The sequence below is a fragment of the Arachis duranensis genome, chromosome 2, assembly GCF_000817695.3.
Source record: "Arachis duranensis cultivar V14167 chromosome 2, aradu.V14167.gnm2.J7QH, whole genome shotgun sequence".
Lineage (NCBI taxonomy): Eukaryota > Viridiplantae > Streptophyta > Magnoliopsida > Fabales > Fabaceae > Arachis > Arachis duranensis.
The window spans coordinates 81,805,917-81,833,567 of record NC_029773.3 but is presented as its reverse complement, the minus strand read 5'-3'; the positions used below and the strand labels follow the sequence as shown (position 1 = coordinate 81,833,567).

The window sequence follows — 27,651 nt, the reverse complement described above, 5'->3', positions numbered from 1 at the left end:
AGTAATGGTAAACCAAAAGAAAGTTAACTAATTAACCCATCATTAAATTTCTTGCACAAATACAATGCCTAATTCAACCATTTGATGTTGGACAATGGAACCAAATTTTCACTAGTGTTTTTCGTGTAAAGTTATAGCAAATTTTTTAGTTACGATTTTAGTTCTAATTTTTAAATTAAAATCAAATTATCAAACTTTTTCTAGAATTAAATTTTTAAAAAGAATGTTTGGGCTTAATTTTGGACAAAATTTGTAAGTATCATCTTCTACAACATTTATCATGTTTCATAATCAATATGAGGAATTTTGAGAGGAAATCAGCCAATCGAACAAAATTTTTAGGAACCGAATTGCAAAAGTTTTAAAATGGTGCCTATTTGTATTTGGCTTACTTTAGTTTTTAATCTAAAGCCATTTATGGATATTGGCCATGCAGACAAAGACACACTAATTTTATATTAGATTTTTATAAAATAGAATTAATTTTTTATAAAACAATATTTTAGGGTAAAAAACGTGATTAAGCCATGGGAGTGGAAAATTTATGGAAATCAGCCAAACTAAATTCCTAGACACCATTCAACCAGAAGCAAATTATTATATAATTCGAATCTAATCGTTTCGAATTAAAATCCCATGTAGTTCGACGTGACTTAATTCGAATTACATGCATGCATGAGTATCAAGTAGTTCGAAACAACTTGTTTCGAATTAGTATAGAGTAATTCGAATTAAGTAAATTCGAATTACTAAGATAGGCTGAACGTGCACATAATTCGAAACATATTGCTTCGAATTAGTATGGAATTGTAATTCGAATTCAATTGATTCGAATTATATATATATAGTGCGAATGTAGTTGATTCGAATTACAATGAACCGGAGCTCTATATATATGCTGTGAACTCACGTAGCTCTCAACAAAGAGGTGAGATGGCTAGTGAGGATAGTTTTTTAGTGCTGGTACATCACAGAGGTTCGATTAAGAGGAAAACTCGGTCCGGCGTGAAGTTCACTGATAAGGATCCCCTATGTATTATCACGAGGCCAACAACCACCTACGATGCTCTCGTTAGCTCTGTGCTGGAGAAGCTTGGTCTGGAAGGAGTTAAAAGGGTTAAGAAGTTTTTCTATCGCATCCCAACCACGGTGCTCCATGATACCGTGAAGTATGATTGTTTCACGATCGAGAGTGATGAGGACTTGCAGGTTATGTTTCTTTGTCGTAGGCAGTTTCCCGAGGTAAGGACATCAGAGTTGTTGGCAAAGTTGGTTGATGTGGTATCTAGCTCGGGTGGTTCGAACCGGAATGCCAATACTATAGCCACGGTTGCCAGCTCGAGCTCGAGACCTGCGGTTGCTTCATCCTCCGTTCCTGTGTATGAGCCACCGATGTAGCCTGTTGCCTCCCCATCATTTGCCGTTGATCTGAGCGGCAATGTTGGAGACGAGGTTCGATATGGGGAACATCTTCCCACCGAAGTGCAGTGTCCTACACCGGCTGGTGTTGGTGAGGGTTTGTTTGATGATCCAGATGACGATGATGTCGAGCCGGATATGATCGCTGATGACAGCGGCGATGATCTTAGAACTACTGATCCGAGAAGGGCTACAGGTGGATCTAGTTCTAGCACACAGCAGTACCCACCCCATTTTTCATCGTTGGACCTGGATGCCATGAGGCAGGACGAAAATCCTGTGTAGGCGTCTGGATTTGGCGCTAGAGATACGGAAGGGTCTGCCAGTATGACGGAGTTCCAGGTTGGCCAACAATTTCAGGATAAAGATGAGGCGCTGTTGAGTGTGAAGACTTACAGCATCCACCGAGGGGTCCAGTACAAGGTCGTTGAGTCTGACTACCGCAGGTATGTGGGAAAGTGTTCTGAGTTTGGGAATGGGTGCACATGCTTGATTCGGTTGAGTCTCCAACAGCGGAAGGGCATTTGGGAAGTGAAGCGGTACAACGGACCGCATACCTGTCTCGCCACCTCCATCTCCAGCGACCATAGGAGTCTGGACTACCATGTGATAGCGACATTCATTATGCCGATGGTAAGGGCTGATGCCGCCGTCAACATCAAGGTGCTTCAAAATGCCACGGCCGCACACTTTGGGTTTAGACCTACGTACATGAGGGTGTGGATGGCGAAGCAGAAGGCCGTTGCCGTCATCTATGGGGACTGGGATGAGTCGTACAACGAGCTCCCTCGGTGGGTGTTAGGAGTTCAGCTGACGATGCCTGGCACTGTAGCAGTCCTCAGGACTTGCCCTGTTCAAGTTGGGGCACAGCATGACGAGTCTCAGGCTTATTTTCATAGGCTGTTTTGGACTTTCCCCCCTTGTATCGAGGCATTCCGTCATTGCAAGCCGTTGGTGAGTATTGACGGCACCCATCTATATGGCAAGTATGAGGGAACGTTGCTAGTCGCGATTGCACAGGACGGAAACTCCAACATACTCCCCGTGGCATTTGCACTAGTTGAGGGTGAGAATGCTGAGTCATGGTCTTTCTTTCTCTCCCACCTACGTGAGCACGTGACACCTCAGCCGGGTCTGTTAGTTATTTCAGATAGGCATAACGGCATCAAGGCAGCGCTCGAGGCTCCCAATGGGGGATGGCTACCTCCGGCTGCATACCGGGCGTTCTACATTCGACACGTTGCAGCGAATTTCACCCCGACCTTGAAGTGGAGTTCGACTACTGGTTTGACATTCTGCGCTCTGAGAATCCAGCAATGTGTAACTGGGCAAACCGAATTGAGTATTCGTTGTGGACACAGTACTGTGATGAGGGTCGGAGATTCGGGCACATGACAACCAATATTTCTGAGTGTGTCAATTCAATCCTGAAGGGGGTAAGGAACCTCCCTGTTTGCTCGCTGGTGAAGGCCACATACGGAAGATGGTACAATCCGGCCATCTGCAAGTACGGAACGTACCTCTCATCAAGACGCATCTCCTGCTGCCGCCTAACGCTGGATATGCAACGACGAGGCTGGCCAGTACATAAACCGCATAATTAGAACAGATGCACAAACCACTAACATATACAATTTATTTCATAAAGAACCAAAAAAGAAATCGTGCGACACAACATATATGAAACAAGCGACCAACATTGTAAACACAAACCGCTAACATGAACCACGTAGCAAAAACCATTAACAAATACAACAATCACTAACAAGTAAAACCGTTAACAAAAACCGCTAGCATATACCTCTATCATAAACCACTACCCTAAACCGCTAACCGTCACTAAAACCACTATCCAAAACCATTAACAAAAACCGCTAACAACAAACAATAACAAAAACCACTAACAAAAACCACTGGCCTAAACCACTAGCTTAAACCGCTAACACTAACATAAACCGCTATAAAAAAACCATTAACAAAAACCACTTGCCTACTGACGATTGGATTTTTGGTGGTTTAGAATTTCACTAATGAATTCTCGTTGCAAGTATAGTTTCTAAACCAACAATAATCCTTTCATACAAAAGATTGTTTGTCACAAGTAACAAACCCCTAAATTTATAAACCGAAGTATTCAAACCTCGGGTCGTTCTCCCTAAGATTTACAATAAAGTGTCTTGTTATTGGTTGTGAGTTATTTTGGGGTTTTTGAGATTATAGATAAGAATTATAAATGGCAAGGGAAATAACCTAACAACTAATAAAGCTCTTGGCAAGATATGAGAACTAGAAGTCCTATCCTAGATACCTTCCCAAGCCAAGAACATAAAACTCTAATCTAACATCCTTCCAAGCATTTCATCAAACACTTGGAAGGTACAAAAGAAAAGCATAGTAAATCACAACAAGAATGAATTCTAACAACAATTGAATGCAAAGAATTAACAATAACAATCAAGGAAATCACAACTATCATGAATTACCTCAAATTGCATTATTGAAGGGAAACAAATGAACAACAATCTATCCAAAACAAAATGAAGAATTACAATTATTAAAGCATATAACTAGAAAGAGAGATGAGAAGATTTAAGAATTGATGAAGGAAAATTGAATCAAAGCATGAATTAAATCTAGATCTAAGAAAAGAGATTAACCTAAACCTAATCCTAATTCTAGAGAGAAGTGAGAGCTTCTCTCTCTAGAAACTACTTCTAAAACTAACTATCTATCTAATCTTTTCCTAATTAGTCTATGGGTGTGTATGTGTATCAATCCCCTTCAATCCTTGGCTCTTATATGCATTTTGGCGCCAAAGTTGGTTGCTGAAAACCTTCCAAAATCGCCAGGCACGTGTTACATTAATGAGGTCATGTGCCACCATCGGTGCGTGAGCGCACGGTACGCGTGCGCGTCCTTGGCCTGTTTCGCAATGTGCGCGCGAGCGCCTTGTGCGCGTGCGCGTGCATGGCCTGGATCAATTCTTTGGCTTTTTGTGCTTCCCTCCACTTGTATGCTTCCTTCCTTGCTTCCTTTGATCCATGCCTAGCCTATTTCAACCTGAGATTACTAGCAAACACATCAAGGCATCTTATGGAATCAAAGAGAAACTTAGAATTCATCAAAATAAGGTTTAAAAAGCATGTTTTTACACCTAAGCACGAATATGGGAGAGATAACAAAACCATGCTAATTCATAGGCTAAATGTGACAAAAGGTTATTAAGACACTCTAAATTTAATACAAAACAAACAGTCAAATTGGGGTTTGTCACCTACACCACTATCCTAAACCACTATCCTAAACCACTAACAGTAACATAAACTATTATCAAAAACCATTAACAAATACCACTATCATAAATCGCTTTCATCAACCACTACCATAAACCACTAACAAAAAACACTATCAACAGCGCAACATCATAAACCACTAACCTCGTCGTTGATCACCCCGGCGATATGAGCAACTCCATCCAAACGATAAAGCCTCCCCGGATCGTCCTCCATCGCCTGAATATGCCACTCTGGTCTTACTCGGCCCGAATGTTGGTCGTTTTCTCTGGGATTTGGTGGGGTATGAGAATGACAAAGTGATTCGAATGAACTTGGTTCGAACTCCTTATATAGCCGAAACCCTTGTAATTCGAATCAACTAGATTCGAATTACTTTGTGTCACTAACTTCACCTAATTCAAATCAATATGATTCGAACCTCACTCTTGTGCCCTTCTCCATCTAATTCGAATTGATATAATTCGAACTACCCTATTATAATTCTAAATTAGTCGTTTCGAATTACTAAGGAATTTTGCATGCATAATTCGTTTCTTATTGATTCGAATTACCTTGGAATAGTTCTTGAAAGTAATTCGTATTGAATCAATTCGAATTACGTGGAAACTTGATTCGAATCCTATTGATTCGAATTATATAAAAATTAGTTCTGGTGGATTGAGGTATCGAAGTTTGATTTGGCTGATTTGGGTTAAAGTGAGCTCCCCTTGGCTCATTTGGGTTTTTTACCCAATATTTTATATATAAAATTTGATAAATTTTACTCATCTTTTCTAAAATAATATGTAAAATAATATATAAAATAACATATTATTTTAATTTAATAATTAATTTTTTTAGTTCATTTTTTCTTAAAAAAACACTTTTGAATTTCGGTTACTTGAAGCACATGCATTATTTGATATCACTTAACAAAAAAAATTATATTAAACATATACATTATTTCTTATCTATGTATAAAATGTGTATTTTGTGAATATAAATTAGTCATTTTTCAATATATTTTTTATCAAATTATAAATCGTGTAAATTTTTAAATAAAAAATTTAGTTATTAATATTTTAAAATAATATATAATTATTCATTTTAAATAATAATTTAAATTACAAAATAGTTTTATTATAATTAAAATATTAACTCTCATTAGCCACCACAAAAAAAATATGAACTCTTCTTGAATTTGAGTTATACTCAAAAGATAAATATAATTAATTATTATCATATACTGATAGATCATACAAAATAAATTACATATTATTTTAAAAAAGATATAGTAAAATTTACCATAAAATTTTTATAAAATAAGGATGTCGGGTATACACTTCTGTATACCTTCCTTTTTATTCCGTTTAATTCAAACATCCTATTACAATCAGTTTTGGTGGGAAAGAAAACTAAAAATTAATAGGTTAATTATTTTGTTTAAAAATTAATTTATTCGAAAGATATATATTGGATGAAATTTGTTTATCACATTACTAGTAAATTTATTTGTTCCAGAGTCGTGTCAAGTAAGATGGAATTGAAAAATTTAGAGTATAGATTGAATACATATAGTTCATACGTTAAGGAAGCTAATTTGCAAATGTTATGAAGACCAAGGTTGAAGGCATTTTTATCACACAGATTAATTGTAGCACATGACAATCCTACTTGAAAGAATAAACAATACAATGCTAAAGAGAAATTAGTTAAAAGCTAATAAAAACTAAAGAAACTTATCAGAAACACTGTAGAATACACACCTGCTAACCTAACAAAGAGTACATGCTCATATTAAAAGTTCGCTGCCCTATTCTCAAATAAATAACTGGATATCGTGTCATTTTCGGAGTTGCGTTGCGCGTCTTACTCATGTTTTGCCACGCATGCACCGCACGTGTCCATGCATGGCCATGCTCACTGTTCCTTTCTAAGTAGTTGTCACGATTCTTGATTTTTCTTCCTTACTATCGAATAATTTTAGTATTAATTATGCAACCCAAATTTGTTGCCTATATAAAGCCTCATCAAGGACTATGTTGGCATATTGAGCAAAGAGTCCGGTATAGTCAACTAAATTATTGCATAGATATAAGTTATAAGCATGGCATCTAAGCAACAAAACCGACAAGAGCTTGATGAAAGGGCAAAACAGGGAGAGACTGTGGTCTCTGGTGGAACTGGTGGCAAGTCCCTTGAGGCTCAGGAGCATCTTGCTGAAGGTTATTAATTATTATTATTATAATCTCAGTAATAAATTAATAATGTTACGTTAAATGTATATAAATGAATATGCAACTATATGATATAAAGATGTTGTTTCACTATCAGGAAGGAGCAAGGGAGGGCAAACAAGGAGGGAGCAGTTGGGAACAGAAGGGTACCAAGAGATGGGTCGCAAGGGTGGATTCAGCATCATGGAGAAATCTGAAGGAGAGCGTGCTGAAGAGGAAGGCGTTGAGATTGATGAGTCCAAGTTTGCCACCAAGAACCAAAACAAGTAGTACCATCATCTTATTATAATCCTAATCATATATGCTAGCTTCTAATGTATGTGTGCTTAATTTATTAGTACTAGGTAGTGATTAGTTTAGGGTTAATATATAACAAGGTATTTAGGTCCAGTGTCTAGAGTTCTCTAATAATAACTAGCTAGCTAGCATATATTGAGAGGTTATGCTTATTATTACTAGTGTTTTAGTTGTTAGGCTTTGATGGTAGGAGTATATGGTTTGTCTGTAATGTTGTGTTTAATGATGTAATGACAAATCTTAATATTTTCCTTTAGAGAGTTGAATCGTGGTTTATGTTGTAGCATAATAATGCCATTACTTATGATGGGTGCAAATATCATTTCATCTTTGCTACTAAACTAAAGAAGTATTGCAACCTAAACATTAATTTTGTAATATTTAGTGATGTATTTGGCAAAATAAAATTATTGATCTCTGCTGGTAGATTTTCCCAACTGTGTTAAAAACTGATGAGTAAGATGATTTTAACTTCAGTTGAATGGAAAGTGATGAGACAAACAAGTTTGTCATTGGCACATTTTGCATTATATAAACGGCTGCTTGCATTTCTGGTATCATGCCTTCTTTCGATGAAGCCTATCCGTGAAGTAATGAAATCAAAGTATTGCACACTGTCCTCCTTTTTTAGTTCAAACTGTGAAGTCAGTCTCAAACTAATTATTTTGAATTTTTGTGCTTGAAGAATATGATTATTTTGGGTTTTCCCTAAGTATTTTTTGGTACAATTTTAGTTCTAATTTCTAAAACACCAAATTATCAAACTACTTCTAGAACTAAATTTTTGAAAAGAATGTTTGGGCCACAGAGATGAGAAAATTAAAATTTTGGACAAAATATGTAAATATTATGTTGTACAATAGTTACTGTGTTTCATAATTTATATTAGGAATTTTGAGAGGAAATCAGCCCATCGAAAAATTTTCTGTGCCAAAGGTGCTAAAATGGTGTTGATTTGGTTTACTTTAGTTTTTAATCTAAAGCCATGTATGGATATCGGCCATGCAGAAGAAGATACTTTTATATTTTTATAAAATACAAAGAGATAGTTAATTTTTTATAAAACACTACTATGTATATAAAATTTGGTAAATTCTATTCGATTTTTTTAAAAATAATATACAAAATAGTGTTATTTTAATTTAATAATTAATTATATTTATACTTAAGTTACTTTAATTTAACGAAAATTAATATTTTAATTATAGTAGAATTATTTTATAATTTAGTTATTATTTAAAATAGATAATTATATAATTTTTTAAAATATTAATAATTAGATTATAAAATAATTTTATTATAATAAAGATATTAACTTTCATTAAATTAAAATAACTCAAATTTTAAATATAATTAGTTATCATATTAAAATAACATCTAATTAAAAGTTCACATATTATAAAAAAAAGTTAAAGATTTAGTAAAATTTAGGAATAAATATTGTTTTGGTCCGTAACGTTGAGGGTCAGAAACGAAATCATCTTTAATATAATTCGTATTAAAATCGTTCTTTTAATTTTTTCTAGAAAAAAATATCATCCACTACTATCAGCACCTTTACTTTCACCACCACCAGCACATTTACCTCCACCATCAAGAAAAATATCAATGAAATCATCACAAATTCAACAAATCAAAGAATCAGAAATTCAATAAATCAACACAAATTCAACAACCAAATCAACACACAATAACAATAAAATCAAAAAATAACAAATCAAAATTAGAAGCAGAGGCAATCAAAGAAGCAGAAGCTCGAGCAGAAACACAAAGCAAAGGCCAAAGCCAAGAAGCAAAAGCCTAAGCAGAATCACCGGCGGTTTTCCGACGGCAACTCGTGGGCGAATTGACAGCGACGGCGGCGGCGAGCAGCGCCGGCGCATCTCCTATCCCTCTTTTTTCTCTACCGTCGCAGTCCCTCTCTCCTTTCTTCTTTCTTTTGGTGACAGCGACGGCAGCTCCAAGCTTCTCCAGCGCCGTCCCCCACCCCTCTCCCCGAAAATGGATCCTCTCCAGTTTTTTTTATCACTTGACAAAATCAAGTGTGATCTCTCGCCTTTGATTCTATAAGTGGACCAGAAATAAATAAGAGAGAGTAATAAATAGTTAGATTAAACACACCATCCAATTTTTTTTCATTAGAAAAATTCACTCCCTCCCTTCCCCTCCCCCTTCCCAAAACGCGTTCTTTTCTTTTATTTCTTTAAAAAAATTTTATAATTTTTTATTATTAGGAATAAAATTAAAAATTTTATTAAAAATGATGATTTTAATACAAAAAAAAAAGTGTTAAAAATAATTCTAAATAAAAAATTATGTTTGAGGCAATTTTGATTCTGATCCTCAACATTAGAGACTAGAACAATATTTATTCTTAAAATTTATCATAAAGTTTTATGGAATACGGTTGTTGAGCATACACTACTATCTTCCTTTTTATTCCGTTTAATTCAGATATCAAGCAGGATTAATTCATATTTTGTAATTAAATTCGAATCAAACCATTTTATTATAATCAGTTTGGATGGGAAAGAAAACTGAAAATTAATAGATAAGTGATTTTTTTTAATCAATTTTGGAAAACATAGCTAATAATTGGTTTCAGCCTAAATGTAAAGAAGATTTAAGATGAAATTATCAATGAAGGTTCAACAAATCATCTTCTTTTTGGTGATATCAATCATCCATTATTGCATGTGTATCGGAAGTCGTTGTTGCTTCAATTCAGGAACAACTTCACGTTCGACCATCAATATTGCACCAAGTTGAAGACATGGAATCAAAGTATTGCATGCTGTGATTGGAGTGGCGTATCTTGTGATCATGATGCTCATGTTATTGCTCTTGATTTGAGTGAGGAAGGCATCCAAGGTGGATTCGACAATTCAAGCAGCCTTGTCAGTCTCCAACATCTCGAGAGTTTACTTCAATTCTTCCATTCCATCCAAATTCAACAAATTGGAGAACTTGACTTATTTGAACTAGTCACATGCTGGCTTTGTGGGACAGTTCCACTTCCCCTTTCTATTGGTAACATGCTGCATTTATTAATAGGTGAATGCTAGGATGCATTTGTTATTGTGTCTAACTAAAAAAGGACAAATAAATAATATCTAATAAATTTTAAATATTTTACTTTTTATTTTAAAATATTTTATTTTTTTACTTTTAAAAATAAGTTAGACACTATAGAATTCACCTTATCAATATTCCTTCTTTATGGCTGCAAATTTAGTGGAACAATTCCTACTTCATGGCATCTTGCAACTTGAAAACTTTCCCTGATTTCTTGAGGTACCAATCTGGATTACGTGATTTGAACCTCTCATATAACCAGATTCAAGGAACAGTATCCAACTGGATTTCGAGAGTAGATAGTCTTGACTACCTTGATATCTCTCACAATTTTCTAATTAATTTTGAAGGGCCACTGCAGAACCGTACTCATAATTTGTACAGCCTTTACCTTCAATTCAATCAACTGCAAGAGCAGATCCCAGGCTTCCTTCATTATGCTTCCTTTGTGGATTACTCGAGCAACAATTTTAGCTCTGTTATCCCAGCAGATATTGGTCATTACATGTCTGATACATTTTATGTTTCTCTCGCAAACAATAGTTTTCACGGCAGCATCCCTCATTCCTTGTGCAATGCTTCAAACCTTCAAGTTCTTGACCTTTCCAATAACAAAATATCAGGCAAAGTTCCCCAATATATTTCCAAGTTCTTGTGCTCTAAAGACTATTGTTTTCATCAATGGAAATCAATTAGCAGGGCCACTTCCAAAGTCTCTGGCACATTGCACTGCCTTAGAGGTATTAGACATTGGAAGAAATAAGATCATTGGGGGCTTTCCTTGCTTTCTAAGAAAGATATCCACCGTTCGCGTCCTGGTTTTGCGGAACAATAAATTCCACAGTCCGATGAGATGTGTAAAAGACAGTGGTGTTTTGGAAAAAGATTCAGATTGTTGATGTGGCCTTTAACTATAAATTTCCTGGAATATGGTTCAGAAATTGGAAAGCCATGATGTCTAATGTGGGAGAAGATCAATCTAAGGTAGAACATCTTGATTTTCCAGTTGGTGATATATATTATCAGGATTCAATAACAGTCACAAGCAAAGGTCAACAAATTGTTTTGGTTAAAATCCTAACGATCTTCATTTCCATTGATTTCTCACACAATCAATTTGAAGGGCCAATACCAAAGGAATTAATGGATTTGAATACACTGTATGTGCTCAACATGTCAAGTAATGGTCTTTCGGGTAGAATTCCATCAACCATTGGAAATCTGATACAGCTTGAGTCATTGGATCTGTCAAACAACTCACCTGAAAGAAAATTCCCAATAATCTTGCAAGTTTAAGCTTTCTCTCAGCCTTAAATATTTCCTATAATCATTTGATTGGGAAGATCCCACCAGGTACTCAACTTCAGTCATTCGAAGCAAGCTCATTTGAAGGCAATAATGGGTTGTATGGACCTCCACTCACCAAAACTCCAGATCATGAATGCATACACTGCCACCATGTGGAAGCCTAGCTTGTGAAGTTCACTGGAATTTAGTGAGTGCAGAACTGGGATCGGTTTTCGGACTTGGAATTGTGATTGTTCCCCTCTTGTTTTGGAAGAAATGGAAGCTGCAATATTGGCAATTTCTGGACAGAATTCTTTGCCGGATATTTCCTCAGCTGTGTGTTGAGTAGAAACTCGTGGAGGAAAGAGTTACAAAGTTCTGATATGGAGAAGTTACTAGTCACTATTTAGTATGCTATGAATAATGCAGAAGCAAGGAAAAAAAAGGAGAGAAGAAAAACATTTCTGGAACATTGTATACTTTATTGCATTCTCAGTGTATATTTCTTTTTCGTTTTTTAATGCATCATGTATGTGCTTGCTATATGTTTCTTGAGCAGTTTTTATTTCTTTTACTAAAATAGTATCACATGTTATCTCAGCGAGCATGAGTCATTGGTGCTTTCATATACATACATATATATATTTGAAATGCTTGTTTGATACTTAATATAAGTTCATTATTCAAACAAAGCATTTTGTAGTCAACTTGATTTTATATTAAATTATAAAAAGAATTTATAAAGACAATCAATTGTGTATTGTCAGTTAGTGAAAGTAATTAATTTTCAAACACACTTCTTTAAAGTCTTCTAAACGCATGAATCTGATTAGATAATCATGTAAAACTCTTTACAATGTCACTACATCAAAGTTAAACTCTTATAAAGCACTAAATTTAATTTTACTTTATGAATCTGGAAGGTCACAAGTAAAAGTTAAAACAACAATGCTAATTGCCACGTTCTAGACCATTAATTCCATGTAAATGGCAGTTTTTTTTTTTTTTACAATTCTGATACACTGCCAAGGGTTAACCACCAAAAAACTGCCAAGGGTTAACTACCAACAAAATATATATTTTCAAAAAATGCCATAAAGATTAATTTTTGGTGTGATTTTTTACAAACATAATTAGAAAAAGAGATATTATTATTCTTAAAATTTGGTAATTTTTTTTTAAGTATATTTTTTGCAATTTTTTAGAAGTATTATTAATTGTTAACAAAAAATTATATACTTAACGAAAATCACCAAATTTTAAGAATAATAATATCTCATTTTTTTAATTATACTTGTAAAAAATTGTATCAAAATTTAATTTCTAATGTATTTTTTGAAAAATACATATTTAATGTTAGATAATCTTGCAAAAAAAACTAACATTAAATATGTATTTCTCGAAAAATACGTTAAATATTGAATTTTGATACTATTTTTTGCAAACATGATTAGAAAAATGAGATATTATTATTCTTAAAATTTAGTGATTTTTTGTTAAATATATATTGCTTTGTGATTTTTTAAAAGTATTATTAGTTGTTAACAAAAAAATTATAAAAAAATATATACTTAACGAAAAATTATCAAATTTTAAGTATAATAATATCTTATTTTTATAATCATACTTACAAAAAATTGCATCTAAATTCAATATCTAAGATATTTTTTGAAAATATATATTTACTGTTGGGTATTTTGGTTGTGTTTTTAAATTATGTGAAGCCATTTTTGTCGATATTAAAATTCGAGTATATATTTGTTCGCGTCTAAATAATTCCGGGATATTTTTTGTGGTTAACCCTAAATCCAATTCTTATATACATTGATTTGGGAGTGTACCAAAAATGTCAAAAGGACCATCTGGAATGTAGAGACTAGAGAGTAGACACTATTGTTGACAAAAGCATGGCTTAATATGATTTAGACCTATTGTAATATGGACGTTATAGTTTTAAATGCATTTTTATTTCAACTCTATCTTGCAAAATTAAATTTAACTGTCATCAAGGTTACAACTCACAAATAATAAAGATACACAATAATGGTTTAGTATGATGAATAATTTCCAGATAGAGTACAATGTACATTAAAATGAAAAAGAACCTTCGAATGCAGATCAAATATCTAAGTATTGGAGGGATAAAAAATATACCAGCAACAGATAATTGTGTAATGTCAATAGGACCAACACAAATCCATTTTGCAGTTTCAGTACCGAAAGCAACCGGAAGAGACTGTGCATATTAGATTGCCAATAGAGAAGGTAAGAGCATCAACTTGAGTGTTAGTGAATTTGCAAGACCAAAATTTCTGAAAAAAATTGAAATTTCATGTTACGGTAATGGAAAGAAAGAGGGTAACAGAATTGACCTGAAGCCCAAGAGCTCTATCCCCTTCAATACTCTTGAAGTCGTTGACAATGGCAATGCCCAACTACAGTGTATCACCAAAAATATTAGCAACAAATCTATTGCACCCTCTTAACATCACATCATGACACTATGCTAAGTAATATTGTATTTCAATGAAATGCCATGTAGAATTTACTACATACTCCAGCAATGCTGTATAGCAACGTCAGGACAATAATGTCGGGTGTGAGTGTCCCAAACAAAGCCTGACCAGCCCACCTGCAGCAATAAAATGATTAAGAACTTGTCAAAGACAGTTCAATCATAGAAATGATGCTTTAGAAACAAATCAAACATGATCAAATCATGAATCAAGATCAGCAGATAGACAAACAAAGCCAATGAATTAACTAAATCAGGTTATCAGTTAAAACTACAAAACTCATAATGTACAAATATTATATAAACAAAATGTACTGTACCATGGTAAGCTGATGTAACTTGCTCCGAGGGCAAAGTTTCCGATCCATCCATTTTGTTTTAACTAGATTGTAAGTGAAACTTAGTCAAAGGACCACAAAAGTAAAAAAATAAAAAATAATATGACGTATTAACAATAATGGAAAAGAGAATGAGAAGAATTTAAATGTTTACCTTCAAGGGAGGAGCAGAATATATGTATGACAGAAGTGATCCACCCACAGCAAGGTAAAAAACTATGGGGAAGTCATGTCCTGCCTATAACAGAAATATTTTAGCAACTACCCTACAGGAAATTGATGCTAAGGGTATGTTTAGGATCGGGGTAAAAATGATATGAAGATTTTTATGAATGAGCTCCATGTGTGTAATTATACACATCAAACTGGAAAATTTTTAATCAGATGGATCTCAAGACTAAGCATACCTACCCATACGTCTAATAGGCCTGCCAAGCCAAGACCTCCTAGTAGCAGCACCCATATTTGAGTGATAACCTGTGGAATTTCGAGTGAAAAAATGAAATATGTGGTGACCAAACAAGTAAAGAACATAAGAAACAAAGCATCAGTCTCAGATTTAACACACACCTCGTTCTCGGATATAGCCCCAGACGGAATTGGTCGATAAGGTTCATTTATTGCATCGATCTCTCGGTCATACCAATCATTTATAGTCTAAAGAAAAACAATAGCAAAATCAAGGTTATATTGGTCCGAAACTTCCATTCACTACCGGCAGGCTAGTAAAGTGTGAAACTCAATAACAAAGTTATTACCTGAGTATATCCTGTTAGAAACGGGCCAGACATCAACATGCACACAATTGATTTAGCAACATCCTCAATAGTCCAATGGAAATTTCCTGCTCAGACACAAGATTGATGCAGAAACATTAATGGTATCTATGCCCTTTGAACATGTTTAATGTACTTGATGGTATCTATCTCCTTTGAACAATCGTGTGCCACATTGTAGCGCTAGCTTATCTTACTAAGCCAGTAACTTGCACCTACGTTGGATACAGTCTTCCAACTATATAACGTATGCTTTGCATACACACTTAAATTTCCTTGAATCTTGTCTTGAACAATTACATCCTACTTTTGACAATTATGTTGATCAGTAATGTGTTGTTACATGTTAAATGTTAAGTTAGAAGCACTAAAATGTTATGTTAGGTAATTACATAAATAAAGGTGTGTAACACCTATAAATTGTGTACGTGCAATGCACATTTCAAATATTAATCCATACAATCCAACAATAGATACAGAAACAAAGAAAGAAAAAGAGAAAAAAAAGAAAATGTGAGAAACAAGCTCATGCATATTCTTGATTGTTTTAAATTAATAAATCACCTCTGGAACACCACCAAGAAGTTATAATTCTACTCATCTACTGATGTTTCCTTTTTTAGTGTAATACTCAGATGATCAATAATGGAAGCATTGCCTATTGTTGTCACTTAAGATGTTCAGAATTAATGTAAATCATGTAACGTACAATATCAGTTTCAGATTAATTCAGAAATAACACAGTAAAGATACTCCTTGCCCGTGGATAGTGTGATACTGTGATTATACTTAATGAAAGAGAGAACAATACTAGCAACATTTCAACAGAATACTATTAATCATATCAGTTTTTTCTAGGCCATGAATATCACTTAATGAGATTAAACTAAGATGTAGTACCAGAAGCAGCGGCGCCACAAACTACACCCCAAACCAACGGAGGCCAAGTGACAGGTTTTGTAAGTTGAAGGCGAATCTTCCATTTATTCTGCACAGCATAAATAGAAAGAATAAGTACAAAACCAAAGTTGTCTCATCATTTCATAATGTTAACTAACAAGTACACATAAACAAAGCAATAAATTTTCAGCGGCCAAAAACTTTCGGGTTAGTACTTTATAAACAGATTCAAACTTAATTTGTTTTCAACATGTTCAACTACATTTCAAGAATGTATACACGAGGCTCCCATCAGACTGCGACCTAATTTACAAGGTTGTGCATTGTAGTTCACCCTCCGCATGAGGAGAGAGTTTACAAAAGTAGAAACAAGTTTCAAATAGCATCAAGACTGTTAAGAAACATATATAACTTCGGGTAAAATAAAATACGCGTCGTGTTGTGGTCAGATTTGGAATATTTTGTCAAGAACAGCATGAAGAATTAGAAATTTTGTCTAGAACAACTACACTTGCTTGCTTGTCATTCATTCTTGAACTCCTACTTCTTTCAATTTTAAATAAGTGAAGAAAATAAAAGTGAATTCATTTTTGTGCTAATCAAGCTTTATTTATTATCTAATTGAGATCATTTTGTGCATTCATAATAAAAATTGAAACCCAAATTTGTAACCATCACAAGTCAACAAAAAACACAGAGTTGATTAACTCACTGATTCTTGAGCAGCTCCTTTAATACCAAGAAGCTGATTGATGCTTGAACCGTCTTTCGAAGGAGCCTTATCCGGTGCCTGAGACTTAACTGCTCAATCCCAACCCCCACCCCCCAACAAAGGAAGAAAAACATGACCAATTGAAAAAGGAACATCAAAATGGTAACTCAAGAAAGCACAAATTACCATTATTTGTATCGGTTTCTGTTGCTCTAATAGTTAATCTCCTCCCTGAAATCAATTTTCACACAAAAACACCAAAAAAGCATAAAAATAACAAAATTGAGTGTCATTTGATTCATGAAAAACTAAACCTAAGCAAATTAGTACATGTTACATAAGAACACTAAAAATGGTAGTTTGCAAAACCCAATGTTGTACTCTTTCAACAACCAAGAAAACCAGAAAGTGCTGTGGTGAGTCAACCTACTAGTAAATGAGAAAGGAAGTGAAGGCACCCTTGTTCTTGTGCATGAGATTGTTGTTGTTCTTGGTGGAACTGAAACCATGTTGAGAGAAAGTGAAGCCATTATTTTAGGAAGGAAGATAGGAGCTTGTAATTCTGAAACTGATGAAGAAGCTTCAAAGGTTCCACACCCGGAACACTATACTATACAAGTGGTGTGTTCTATCATTCGATGCTATAACCTGTAAGTGATAAAGTTTTTTTTTTTTAGGTAGACATTAAACAAAGCTTTTAATGAAAGGGTAAGGTACTTTTTAAAGTTTACGAGATTTGTGGTGTTTATGTTAAATTATATAAGGTCTACTTTATAGGAAATTATAGTATCTTTTCGGAACAGTTTAATAACTGTTCTAAGAATTTCAATATCGATTAATTTTTTATTTTATATTTAATTTTAAATATTAAATATTATAAATAAAAAATAGTTTTTATAAATATTTAAAAAATATATATTAAATATATTTTAAAAATATTATGTTATAGTAATAACAATTGTTATTAGATTTGGAAGTGAGTCGAGCTGAATCGAACTAGATCAACCTCAAATTCGACTCACGAAAATTAAACTTGGTCCATGGCTCAATTTATTAACAATCAGTCTATTTTTGAAGTTAAAGCTCCTTGTTAAATATTTTATTTTTGTGAAATAATTTTTTTTATTTTTAATTAAAAAAATTATTGTTAAATATGACTTATTCCGGTGTATCCGTATAATTTTAGAGACAATAATAATAGTTGTCATTGTTAAATATGGCTTGTTTTTCTTAATTTATAATTAAAAAAATTCTTGAAGAAGTCATACTTGTTATCTGTGTATTTTTTTATATTCTTATATGCTATTTGTAGATCTATATACTCTTTTAGAGACGATAATATGAATTAAAAAACGTGCATTTTGAAAAAGGCGAACTCTATAAAAATTATAGATTTCGTCGGGATACGGCGAACTTGTTATTTTTATAGTGTTCGTTGGGATCCGGCGAACTTGTCCAAATGCTAAAAAAAATTGTATTTGGAGAAGTAAAATCCAAAAATCATGTTTAGAGAAATAATAAAATTTTTTATTTTATTTTAGAAAAAAAACCATATATATTATATATATATATAATATTAAAAGTATAAATTAAATACACATATAATATGTGTATTAATAATTATATATATAATCAAGCCAGCTCACAAATTAATGAGTTGAGTTTATCCAAGCTCAAACTCGATTCATTTATTTTATGAGTTCAATTCTAGGCTCAACTTTGGTTCAGTAGCAGAGTAGCTCACGAATTCAGCTTATCGAACTATTAACGAATCGAACTCAAACTGGCTTATGAGTTAACTTGACTCACTTCTAGTTCTAATTGTTATACATCACAATTTTCTTTAATTATTTATATAAGGATGAAAAGATGTATTATTTATACTAAAATAAAGAAGAAACTACTAAATTTATATTTTTTTTGAAAGGTAAGGGAGCTCAACACATTAAGTGGAGCATACAAGAACCAAAAATACACTTTTGCAATTCCTGTGTTATCTTTGGCATAGCCATCAACAACATGAGTTATCTTTCGCACCACTCTCTAAAACAACAAAACGTCTTAGCAACACAATCTACCACTTCCGTTGCCTTATTTTGAAAAATCACCTCATTTCTACATAACCAGATGTTCCATATAACTGAGAAGAATCCCACTAGCCATGTTTTTTGCACATCTTTTCTCAAATTCATCGTCCTCCAGCCCTTAAAATGTTCTTTTATGAACCTGGGAAGCTCCAAGCAAGGCCCACATGACTTATCCATGCGCACCACACCTGCCAAGCAAATTCACACGTAACAAACAAATGTTGTACAGTTTCAATTTCCTTACTACACATAACACAGATGTTATCACTTTATTCAATGATGCCTAATCTGATCAAGCGATCCTTTGTATTCACTCGACCTACAACTACAAACCAAGTAAACAACTCTACCCGCGGTGGAACAATTCCTTTCCATATTCTATTTGTGAACTTATAGTTGAGGACATCATCCGTCAATGTCTGTACCTGCAAAACCTACACAAATGAGTTAGTAGTATAAACGCCTTCCTTATCAAATTTCCACACCACTCTATCTTGTGTGTCTGCTATCAGTCTCACAGCTTGCAAGGTCTCAAGCATTTGGTTCAAACTGTCGGTCTCCCATTGTCGGAGTTCCCTCCTCCAATGGAAGTTTCAAACTCACTCTATCCCATCCCAAAAACCACACTCCCCAATCACGGATCCCTTATTATCTGAAATTAAGTAGAGTCTTGAAAAGAAGTCTTTCAGCTTCCCCGACTGTAGCCATATATCTTTCCAAAATCTGGTTAGTCTACCATCGCCTACTTCCATAGCCAACCCGTCAATCATCTTCTCTCTGACATGTTGCTCCTTGATTTGCAAGTTACAAATATCTCTCCACGGACCCCCTTTTGCTGGTATAGCTTGAGTAGACAATAATTGCCCAGGGTTCAGATTATTGCATGAGCACACAACCTTCTTCCACAAAGGACACTCTTCTTTAGAGAATCTCCACCACCATTTAAACAACAATACGGTATTGCGAATCATCGTATCTCCCACACCTAGTCCCCCTAATTTCTTTAGTGCTTGTATCATCTCCCATTTTACAAGAGCCAATCTAGGTCGTCCGTCGTCCTTCCCCCAAAAGAATCTTCTTTGCAATGAGATTATTTTTTTGGCCACCGTAACTGGCATTTTATACAAGTTCAAATAGTACGCAGGCAGACTATTGATCACAGATTTGATGAGAACCAGCTTTTTCACTTTGCTAAGCACCTTTGCTTTCCACAAACTCAGTTTCTCCTCCATGTTATCTATTACTGGCTTCCACGTTTTTACCAGCCTCGGATTTGCACCTAGATTAATTTCTAGATACTTTACTGGTAGATTCGCCGCCTGACATCCTAACAACCTGCACATATGACTGACCCACTCCTGAATGCAATTTACCAGTATCAAACTAAACTTGTAAAAGTTGATGCTCAATCCCGACATGATTTCAAAACACCTCAGGAGCCTCTTGTAGTTTCTCACTGTCTCTTCCTCTGGTGGGCAGAATAATATAGTGTCATCAGCAAACTGAAGATGAGATAGCTCTACATTGTTCCTGCCTACTAATAGAAGAGCTATCCTCTTATTTCTTACCACCTCACCTATCATCCTGTTCAGCACATCTACAACAAGGACGAATAGAAAGGTGATAATGGGTCACCTTGTCGAAGCCCTCTTTCCATCTTGAACGGCTTGGAAGGAGCCCCATTAACCATTATAGATATAGAAGCTGGTGTAATGCACTCTGTAATCCATACCTTTCATCTTCTACCGAACCCCATCTTTTCTAGCACAATGTCAACAAAATTCCATTTGACTTTATCATAGAATTTCTAGAAGTCCAATTTGATGATAGTTGATGCCTTCTTCTTCATTTTTAGCCAGTGTACAGTTTCATAGGTGATTAATGCTCCATCATGTATTCGCCTGCCTTTGACAAATGCACTCTGTGACTCTCCAACTAATCCTGGCATTACGGTCCTCATTCTTCTTGTCAACACTTTTGATATGACCTTGTAAATGCAACCAACAATACTGATCGGTCTAAGGTTCTTTATCTCCTTTGCACCCATAAACTTCGGAGCCAACGCTACCCAAGTAATATTGGAGTCTGCTGGTAGTCTCTCTATTTCGAAGAAGCTCATCACAGCTTTAGTGAATTCTACTCCAATCTCCTCCCAACATCTTTTTATAAAATTCATGTTATATTCATTGCTACCCGGAGCCTTAGATGATTCACAGTCCCATACTGCCTTCTTTACTTCCTCCATTGTCGGTAACACCTCTAGTGCTTGAGCTTCCTCCATCTCCAAACGATTAACTAACCCATCTTGAAAACTGATATTTGGTGACTCGTCCTGGTGGTATAAGTTCTTGTAAAAATCTCTAATTGCAACCTTAATCCGTGCATGATTCCTTACCAACCTTCCATTAATCACTAAAGACTCAATCCGGTTATTCCTTCTCTTGTTGATGCAATATTGTGGAAGTATCTGGTATTCCTATCCATTTTCTTAGCATGTTGAAACCTAGACATTTGCTTCCAGTGTATATCTTGCCTTTCATACCATACCTCACAACATCTCACCAGTGCCTTTCTTCTTGCTTCTATTGTACCATCGTATGCCCCGTTGCTGACCATGTTATCCACTTTCTTGATCTCTTCCTCAAACCTTTGGATCTTCTCATGTATATTCCCAAAGTGCTGCTTGTGCCATCTACCCAATGGTTTTGTCAGCGCCTTCAGTTTATCCAGGAACTATACATTGCCCAATCCCATCCATTCTTCCTTCAGCATCTTTAGAAAGCCTTCATGTGTGAACCATGTGTCTAAACTTCGGAACGGTCTTGGTCCCTGAGCTATTCTTCTATCTTCTACTATCAGAGGGCAATGATCTGAAAGGCCCCTCGGGCCTCCTCTTAGGCGAGTATCTGGGTACGCATCTAGTCATTCCAAGCTAACTAGGCTTTTATCAATACGGATGCAAGACTAGCCTCTAAACCATGTATACTTCCAATCATTGATTTCTAAATCCACCAACTCCATATCATTGAGCCATGTTTTGAAGTCTTCAGTAGAAGCTGACAAGTTGGTCACCCCTTTTCTTTCCTCTATACGCACAATCTCATTGAAATCTCCCATGTAAAATGGGGTTTGACACAATCCTGTAATATAACTTAATTCCTCCCACATTAAGAGTTTTTTGTCTCTCACATGCGGGTCATACACTAGACAAATCGCACAGTGGAAATTATCTTTTGTCATCACTCCTTCTACACATATCCACCTATCTCCTTTATAGCAATTCATCAATTTAAATAGTGACTTATCCCAAATTAATAGTAAACCTTCAGACGCTCCAACAGAATTAACACATTCCCAATTAGTTCTATCATTACCCCTAAATTCTAGCTACATCATATTTATTCACCTCTTCTCTTTTTATTTCTATCAACCCCAACATATCTAATTTAAACTTATTTTTGAAGTTCTTGATCATGTTCAGTTTTGCAATACCTCTCAACCCCCTAATATTCCAAGAACATAAAATCATTTATAAATTTTATTGCAGACCTGTTTATGGCATTTTGGGCAGCTTCTTCTGATTTTCTCCTTTTGTTTTGCCTGTCTTCGCTTCAGAGCTATGGCCTCATTTTGCTCCTGGAGGATTACCATGCATCACTGCATGGTATTGCTCCCGATTCGATCGTCAGTTTCCAGGCCTCTTTATTTTCCGCCATTTCTTCCTCCCAAGTACGAATTCGCTTTCCTCTGCACATCACTGAGTCTTCTTGCATATCCACGTCTGTTCCAAACTCTTCCTCTACTTGGTTCTCAGGTTCTTCTGCTTTTCCAATCCCAAAAACTTCTCCCAGGCCCACGACTTCCCCCTCTATGAGCTTTCTGCCTTCTGTATCACCGGTTATACTTTTCTCTTCTTGCGCAACAACTTTTGTCGCTTCTATTGAACTCTCATATAGCTTCTGTACATCACTATCCTGCCCTCTTCCTTCTACCTCAACTTGCTCCAGATAACTAGTCTTCCTGTTGGTGCTTTCAAGTTGGTGGTCAGTTGTAGCGCCTCTCGGCTCCTGTTCCTGCTAGTCATGGCCGCATCTTACTCCCTCCTCCGCATTGACCCCAGTGTACTGTGCATGGTTTCGTTCTCCTTCAGCGGCTCCTTGGACTGCGTCGCAGTCATGGTGGGCGACTGCAAGCCCGCCTCTAACCGCATCCTCTTCTCTTCATTGCTGTCTTAGAAGCATTAGGGGAGGCGGCTGATTGTGAGCGCCGTCTTCCAACCAGGTCACTCCTTCCCCAATCTGTTCGCACTTCTCGTGGCTTCCCTTTGCGCCGTCCCTTGCTTCCACCACTGTAGGATGTCCATCTGTCGTTACTTTCCCAGCAGTGCCTTTCACTGCGCAGCAATCCCGTTTGGCGCCCGGACTTCCGCCTAGGCTTACATCATCGTGTCTTCGCTGGCGCCATGCAACTGCATCAGGAAGCGCTTGGTTCTTCCCACCTTCATCAGACTAGGTCAGATCATCCTCAACCGGGTCAGCCCTACTCAGTCCTGATGACACAAGGCCAGCCTTCTTCCTTTGGGCCTTGGTCTTCTTAGTTTTACCATCATCATGTTTCATTCCGTTGGGCCTTTTTGTCTTCAGCCCTTTAATCACTCTTCCCTTGATTTTTGAATTCCTCTTTTCCTGACCAAAAAAGGAATAATCCCTTGGAATCTCCTCATAATTATATGATAGAGTGCAATCTGAATATTCTTCTATTTGATTTGCAATTGATGCCTTGAAATTATTCCCCTTGATTAGTGCATCATTAGTACTCACATAATTGCAATTTGAATTTTGAATATTCCATTCATTTAATTCAAACAGTAGAATTCCGACATTGCCCTTGGGTTGTTTCTCATTCCGTTGTTCCACCACCGTTATTTTCGCTGTCGGATCCCTACTGGCCGCCAATGGCTCTGCTCTGCTACTGACTTCCTCCCTTCCATTATCATTCTGCATATCTTCCCTTACTGCTACGCGTCCAGCTTCTTGGTCTACCTTCATGTCCGAAAAGCATGTTTCTCCATACACCTCTCCACCCACCTCTTTTACAAGGACATCGAAGCCGCTTGTCCCAATAGTGACATGAATCCACTCATTGATCATACAGAACATACAAGTGTCAATCATAACTCGTCCAACACTAAACGAGCTACATGTTTTTGTTAAATCGTCGCACTTTACCACCTCCCCCCCCCATTGACCTCCCAATTTGGTAAAGGTCTCCGTCGACCAAGCATGCATCGGTACTCCATAACACTCCAACCATACTCTTCTTGTCTCGCTCCTCTCACTCTCATCCCATCTCCATACCATATGGAACAGTTTTAGAAGCTCATTCATTCTGAATGTGTACGCTTCCTCCGCACTAGATACCATGTCAAACGTTAGCATTGCTTTATACGCCCAATTCCCGTACATGCGTCACACATGACCATTCCTTATGGATCTTTTGGTGGAGTGCCTGAAAGTTCATCATCGTCTTTGTTCCTCCCACAATACTCCTTTGCAGCCATACAACATTATCTTTTGCCACTGAAATCTCTATTTTCTTGGTCCACCCATTCTTATTCGAGTCTTTAACAACTGTCTCTCTCGGCGTCTTTTCTACCTTCTCTTCTTCCTTTCTTGGCTCCCTATGTTTCTGCTGCAGGCTGCCTTCGTCCCCTTGTCTTATAGCGCTCTCTATTTCTTTTCCTTTGTTCTCTTCCACGTTGGATTTTCTTCTGTATTTTGCTTCTGCTACGAACATTCTTCTCCCCCTTAGCACCATATTATTCATTTCTGCAATAGCCTTCAAAACTCCTTCCTTTGTTGTGTACCGCACGAATACAAATAGGTAAATCTGTCCGTTCTTGTTCTTTCTTGACAGGTAGATGTCTATAATCCTTCCCGTCCAGTTGAACAGACTAAAAATTTCTCGTTTTGATATATCCACCGATAGATTATTTACAAATATAGAGAAAGAGTCTAGCTCCAATCGGTGATACTCTTCCTTGTTCCATATTCTATGATCCTTTCCGTGATTGGTCGTTTGTCTATTGCTACCCCTCCTATTGTTCTCTCACTCGGTGTTTCCCCTCGCTCGCTCTCTCATTCTTTGAATAATAAACTTTAGTTAAAATATCATTATTTTAATAAATAAAATACAATTTATCTAAATATTATGTAAATAACTAAATATACAATAATTTATGATTAAATAAAAACAAATACTCATGTTTTTGATAGAGCAATTTTTTTTTCTTTTGTTCATGTTGTTCGTTTACCGCAAAATACGTTGTGTGGATCCACTTGTTTGTATAACGTTCAAGAAAATTTTTGCTAAAAACTTAATTCAGACGAAGAATTTTGTATTATGGATGAGATAAACACTTTTTGAAGGTATATGTCAACAGGCAAAATGAATGAAAAAGAGAAATTGCTTTAAGAATAAGACAAGAAGTTAATGCAATGGCATCATAAAAAAAGAAACTTCATGGAGGAAATAAAAAGGATGAGTTTAAGATTTCTAGGTTCTTTACCTAATAGTATTTGAAAATTTGAATATTGAATGCTTCTACTTCCCTTATATTCATTACCATAATTTAAGATGATTTGTTTTCGTATTGGCCTATTAACAGGGTTGATAATGAAAACTTAGACTCTCAATCTTGATTATAAGATGCGTTTTATTTTAGGGAAAAACATATTTTTTATTTTAATTTTATCTTAAAATTTTTTTATTTGTATTAAATTTATTTCTAACAGAGTAACAGTCAATTTTTTAAATATTTAAGACCAATTTAATAATAATTTTATAAAAGTAATATTTAATATGAATAAATTAGATATAGTTAAAATATATTATTGTTGAATTAGTTTTAAATTTTTTAAAAATTTAACTATCAAGAATATATTTGATACAAATCGAAAATTTTAAAGATAAAATTAAAAAAATAAAACTTAAAGATATTTTTAAAATTTTTAACAAATTTTTAAAATAAAAAATATATTTTATTATTTATTTTAATAATGTGAATGTGAATTATTATGTTTTTTAGGTATTATGTGAATTATTTGTTTATCACTATATCCACCACTATTTGGTTTACAGTATTTTCATCTTTTAGTTGATTAAAAAAAAAAGCTTTTTGAGTTGTCGGTTTCTGCTTTCCAACACTAGGACTCCTTTTACTCAGTCTGATGGCAAAACCAAATAAGGTTTTTTGTTCGAAAATAATTAGCACATATAAGTCCACACTATAATGGCCCAAGATATATGCGGTACTTGAAAAGGAAATTTTAGCATATAGCAACACATTATAATCTGGGTTTAATTATTTTGTCGATTNTCAAAAATTATTAAATTAATAGAATATTTTTTTAAATAAAATGAAATATTCTGTTAATTTTAATATTTTTATTATGATAATAATTCAATTATAAAATCTAATATAGTATAATATAGAGACCCAATTGAAAGAATAAAAAAAACTGTTGGAACTAAGAATTAAATCTTATAATTGAGGTATATTCAATTTCATTTTTAAAATTTTTAGCAATCGTCAAAATAGTTATTGACTTTAAAAAATAATTAATTTAGTTTTTGAATTTATAAATTATGGACCTCAGTTAACACAATACTAACTTAGAATATTATACTGCCAATTTTTTAATTTCGACTTTTCTTTTAATTCTTCTTTCGAAATTTCTACTAATAACTCTTCATATTTTGCTTTGAATAAATTTACAATTTATATAGATTCAATTAGTGGTGCTCTATTCAAAGAATTTTGATAAAAATAATTTGCAACTTCATAATATGAAGTATTAACCATTTTTACAATTTCTCTTGTATTTGTTATAGATTATTTATTATTAGTTCTTGATGTATATTTATAATTTTGATTTCATATTTATAATTTTTTAATTATGTTCTAATTTCTATCATAATTATAATATTCTTTTTTACATCAATTATTATATATAAAATCTTTTATCTGTTTGTCTTTTTCTTTAATATAATTTCTTAAATCTTCAATAACTTCTTTTATTTCTACACTTTCTCTTGTTTCTAAATATCTTTTTAACTTTTCAATTTCACTCTCCATCTTTTCTTTCAACAGCTTTAATTCTTTTAAATCGTAATATGGTTTTCCAGACATTTATAAATTTCCTAAATTTAATTTCAACTTGTTCATAATTATTCATATTTCCATCTTTTTTATTATAAGATCATCAATTTCGTCCTGGAGATTATTTAATTCTTTTTTATACTCCTCTATTATATTTTTTATTTTTTTCGCTCTTTTCATTTTTATTTTATTTTATGGTTTTTCAATCTTTTTATGCTTCATAAATTAGGTCATCTTATTATAATTCCTAAAATTAGTTTTGTTTAACATTATTTATTTTAAAATTTCTACAAACTCTATCATAGATTCATGACTATTTTCTAGAGATTCTATTAATTTTTCTAGCTCTTCAACTTTGTTTTTCAGCTTGTTATAGATTATTTTTAGAGCTTCAAATGCTCTTTGATTTATTTCAGAAAACTGCAAATAATTCAAACGATTTTCTCTTTCAAAGAGCTCTTGTTTCTTATCTTGATAAGTTACATATATTTCTTTCTTATCTATTGTCATAATTTAATATTTAGGGTTTCATTTAATTTTTTGACTATTTTTTATTAATTCTTTTATTTCAG

At 34.4% G+C, this 27,651-nt stretch overlaps 3 protein-coding genes and 1 pseudogene across 3 annotated transcripts; 3 read left to right on the top strand and 1 right to left on the bottom strand.

Moving 5' to 3' along the window:
- Positions 1-1,746: 1,746 nt before the first annotated feature.
- On the top strand, positions 1,747-2,814 carry LOC107475340 (uncharacterized). Its single transcript, XM_016094969.1, has one exon. It carries the CDS (start codon positions 1,747-1,749, stop codon positions 2,812-2,814), a length of 1,068 nt encoding a protein of 355 aa, XP_015950455.1.
- Positions 2,815-6,735: 3,921 nt separating this feature from the next.
- On the top strand, positions 6,736-7,494 carry LOC107475319 (protein SLE2). The gene is made up of 2 exons (XM_016094942.3): positions 6,736-6,919; positions 7,029-7,494. Exons 1-2 carry the CDS (start codon positions 6,802-6,804, stop codon positions 7,199-7,201), a joined length of 291 nt encoding a protein of 96 aa, XP_015950428.1. The 5' UTR covers positions 6,736-6,801; the 3' UTR covers positions 7,202-7,494.
- Positions 7,495-10,454: 2,960 nt separating this feature from the next.
- LOC107475339 (receptor-like protein 6) lies at positions 10,455-11,305 on the top strand (annotated as a pseudogene).
- A 2,281-nt stretch (positions 11,306-13,586) lies between these two features.
- Positions 13,587-17,521, bottom strand: LOC110277958 (chlorophyll synthase, chloroplastic). Its single transcript, XM_021135726.2, has 12 exons — positions 17,262-17,521; positions 17,018-17,062; positions 16,832-16,920; positions 16,120-16,207; positions 15,202-15,287; positions 15,014-15,100; positions 14,855-14,920; positions 14,598-14,681; positions 14,426-14,487; positions 14,147-14,222; positions 13,963-14,025; positions 13,587-13,826 (listed from the first exon to the last, which is right to left on the bottom strand). The coding sequence occupies exons 1-12, from the start codon at positions 17,359-17,361 to the stop codon at positions 13,602-13,604; spliced, it is 1,071 nt and encodes a 356-aa protein (XP_020991385.1). The 5' UTR covers positions 17,362-17,521; the 3' UTR covers positions 13,587-13,601.
- Between the last annotated feature and the right edge of the window lie 10,130 nt (positions 17,522-27,651).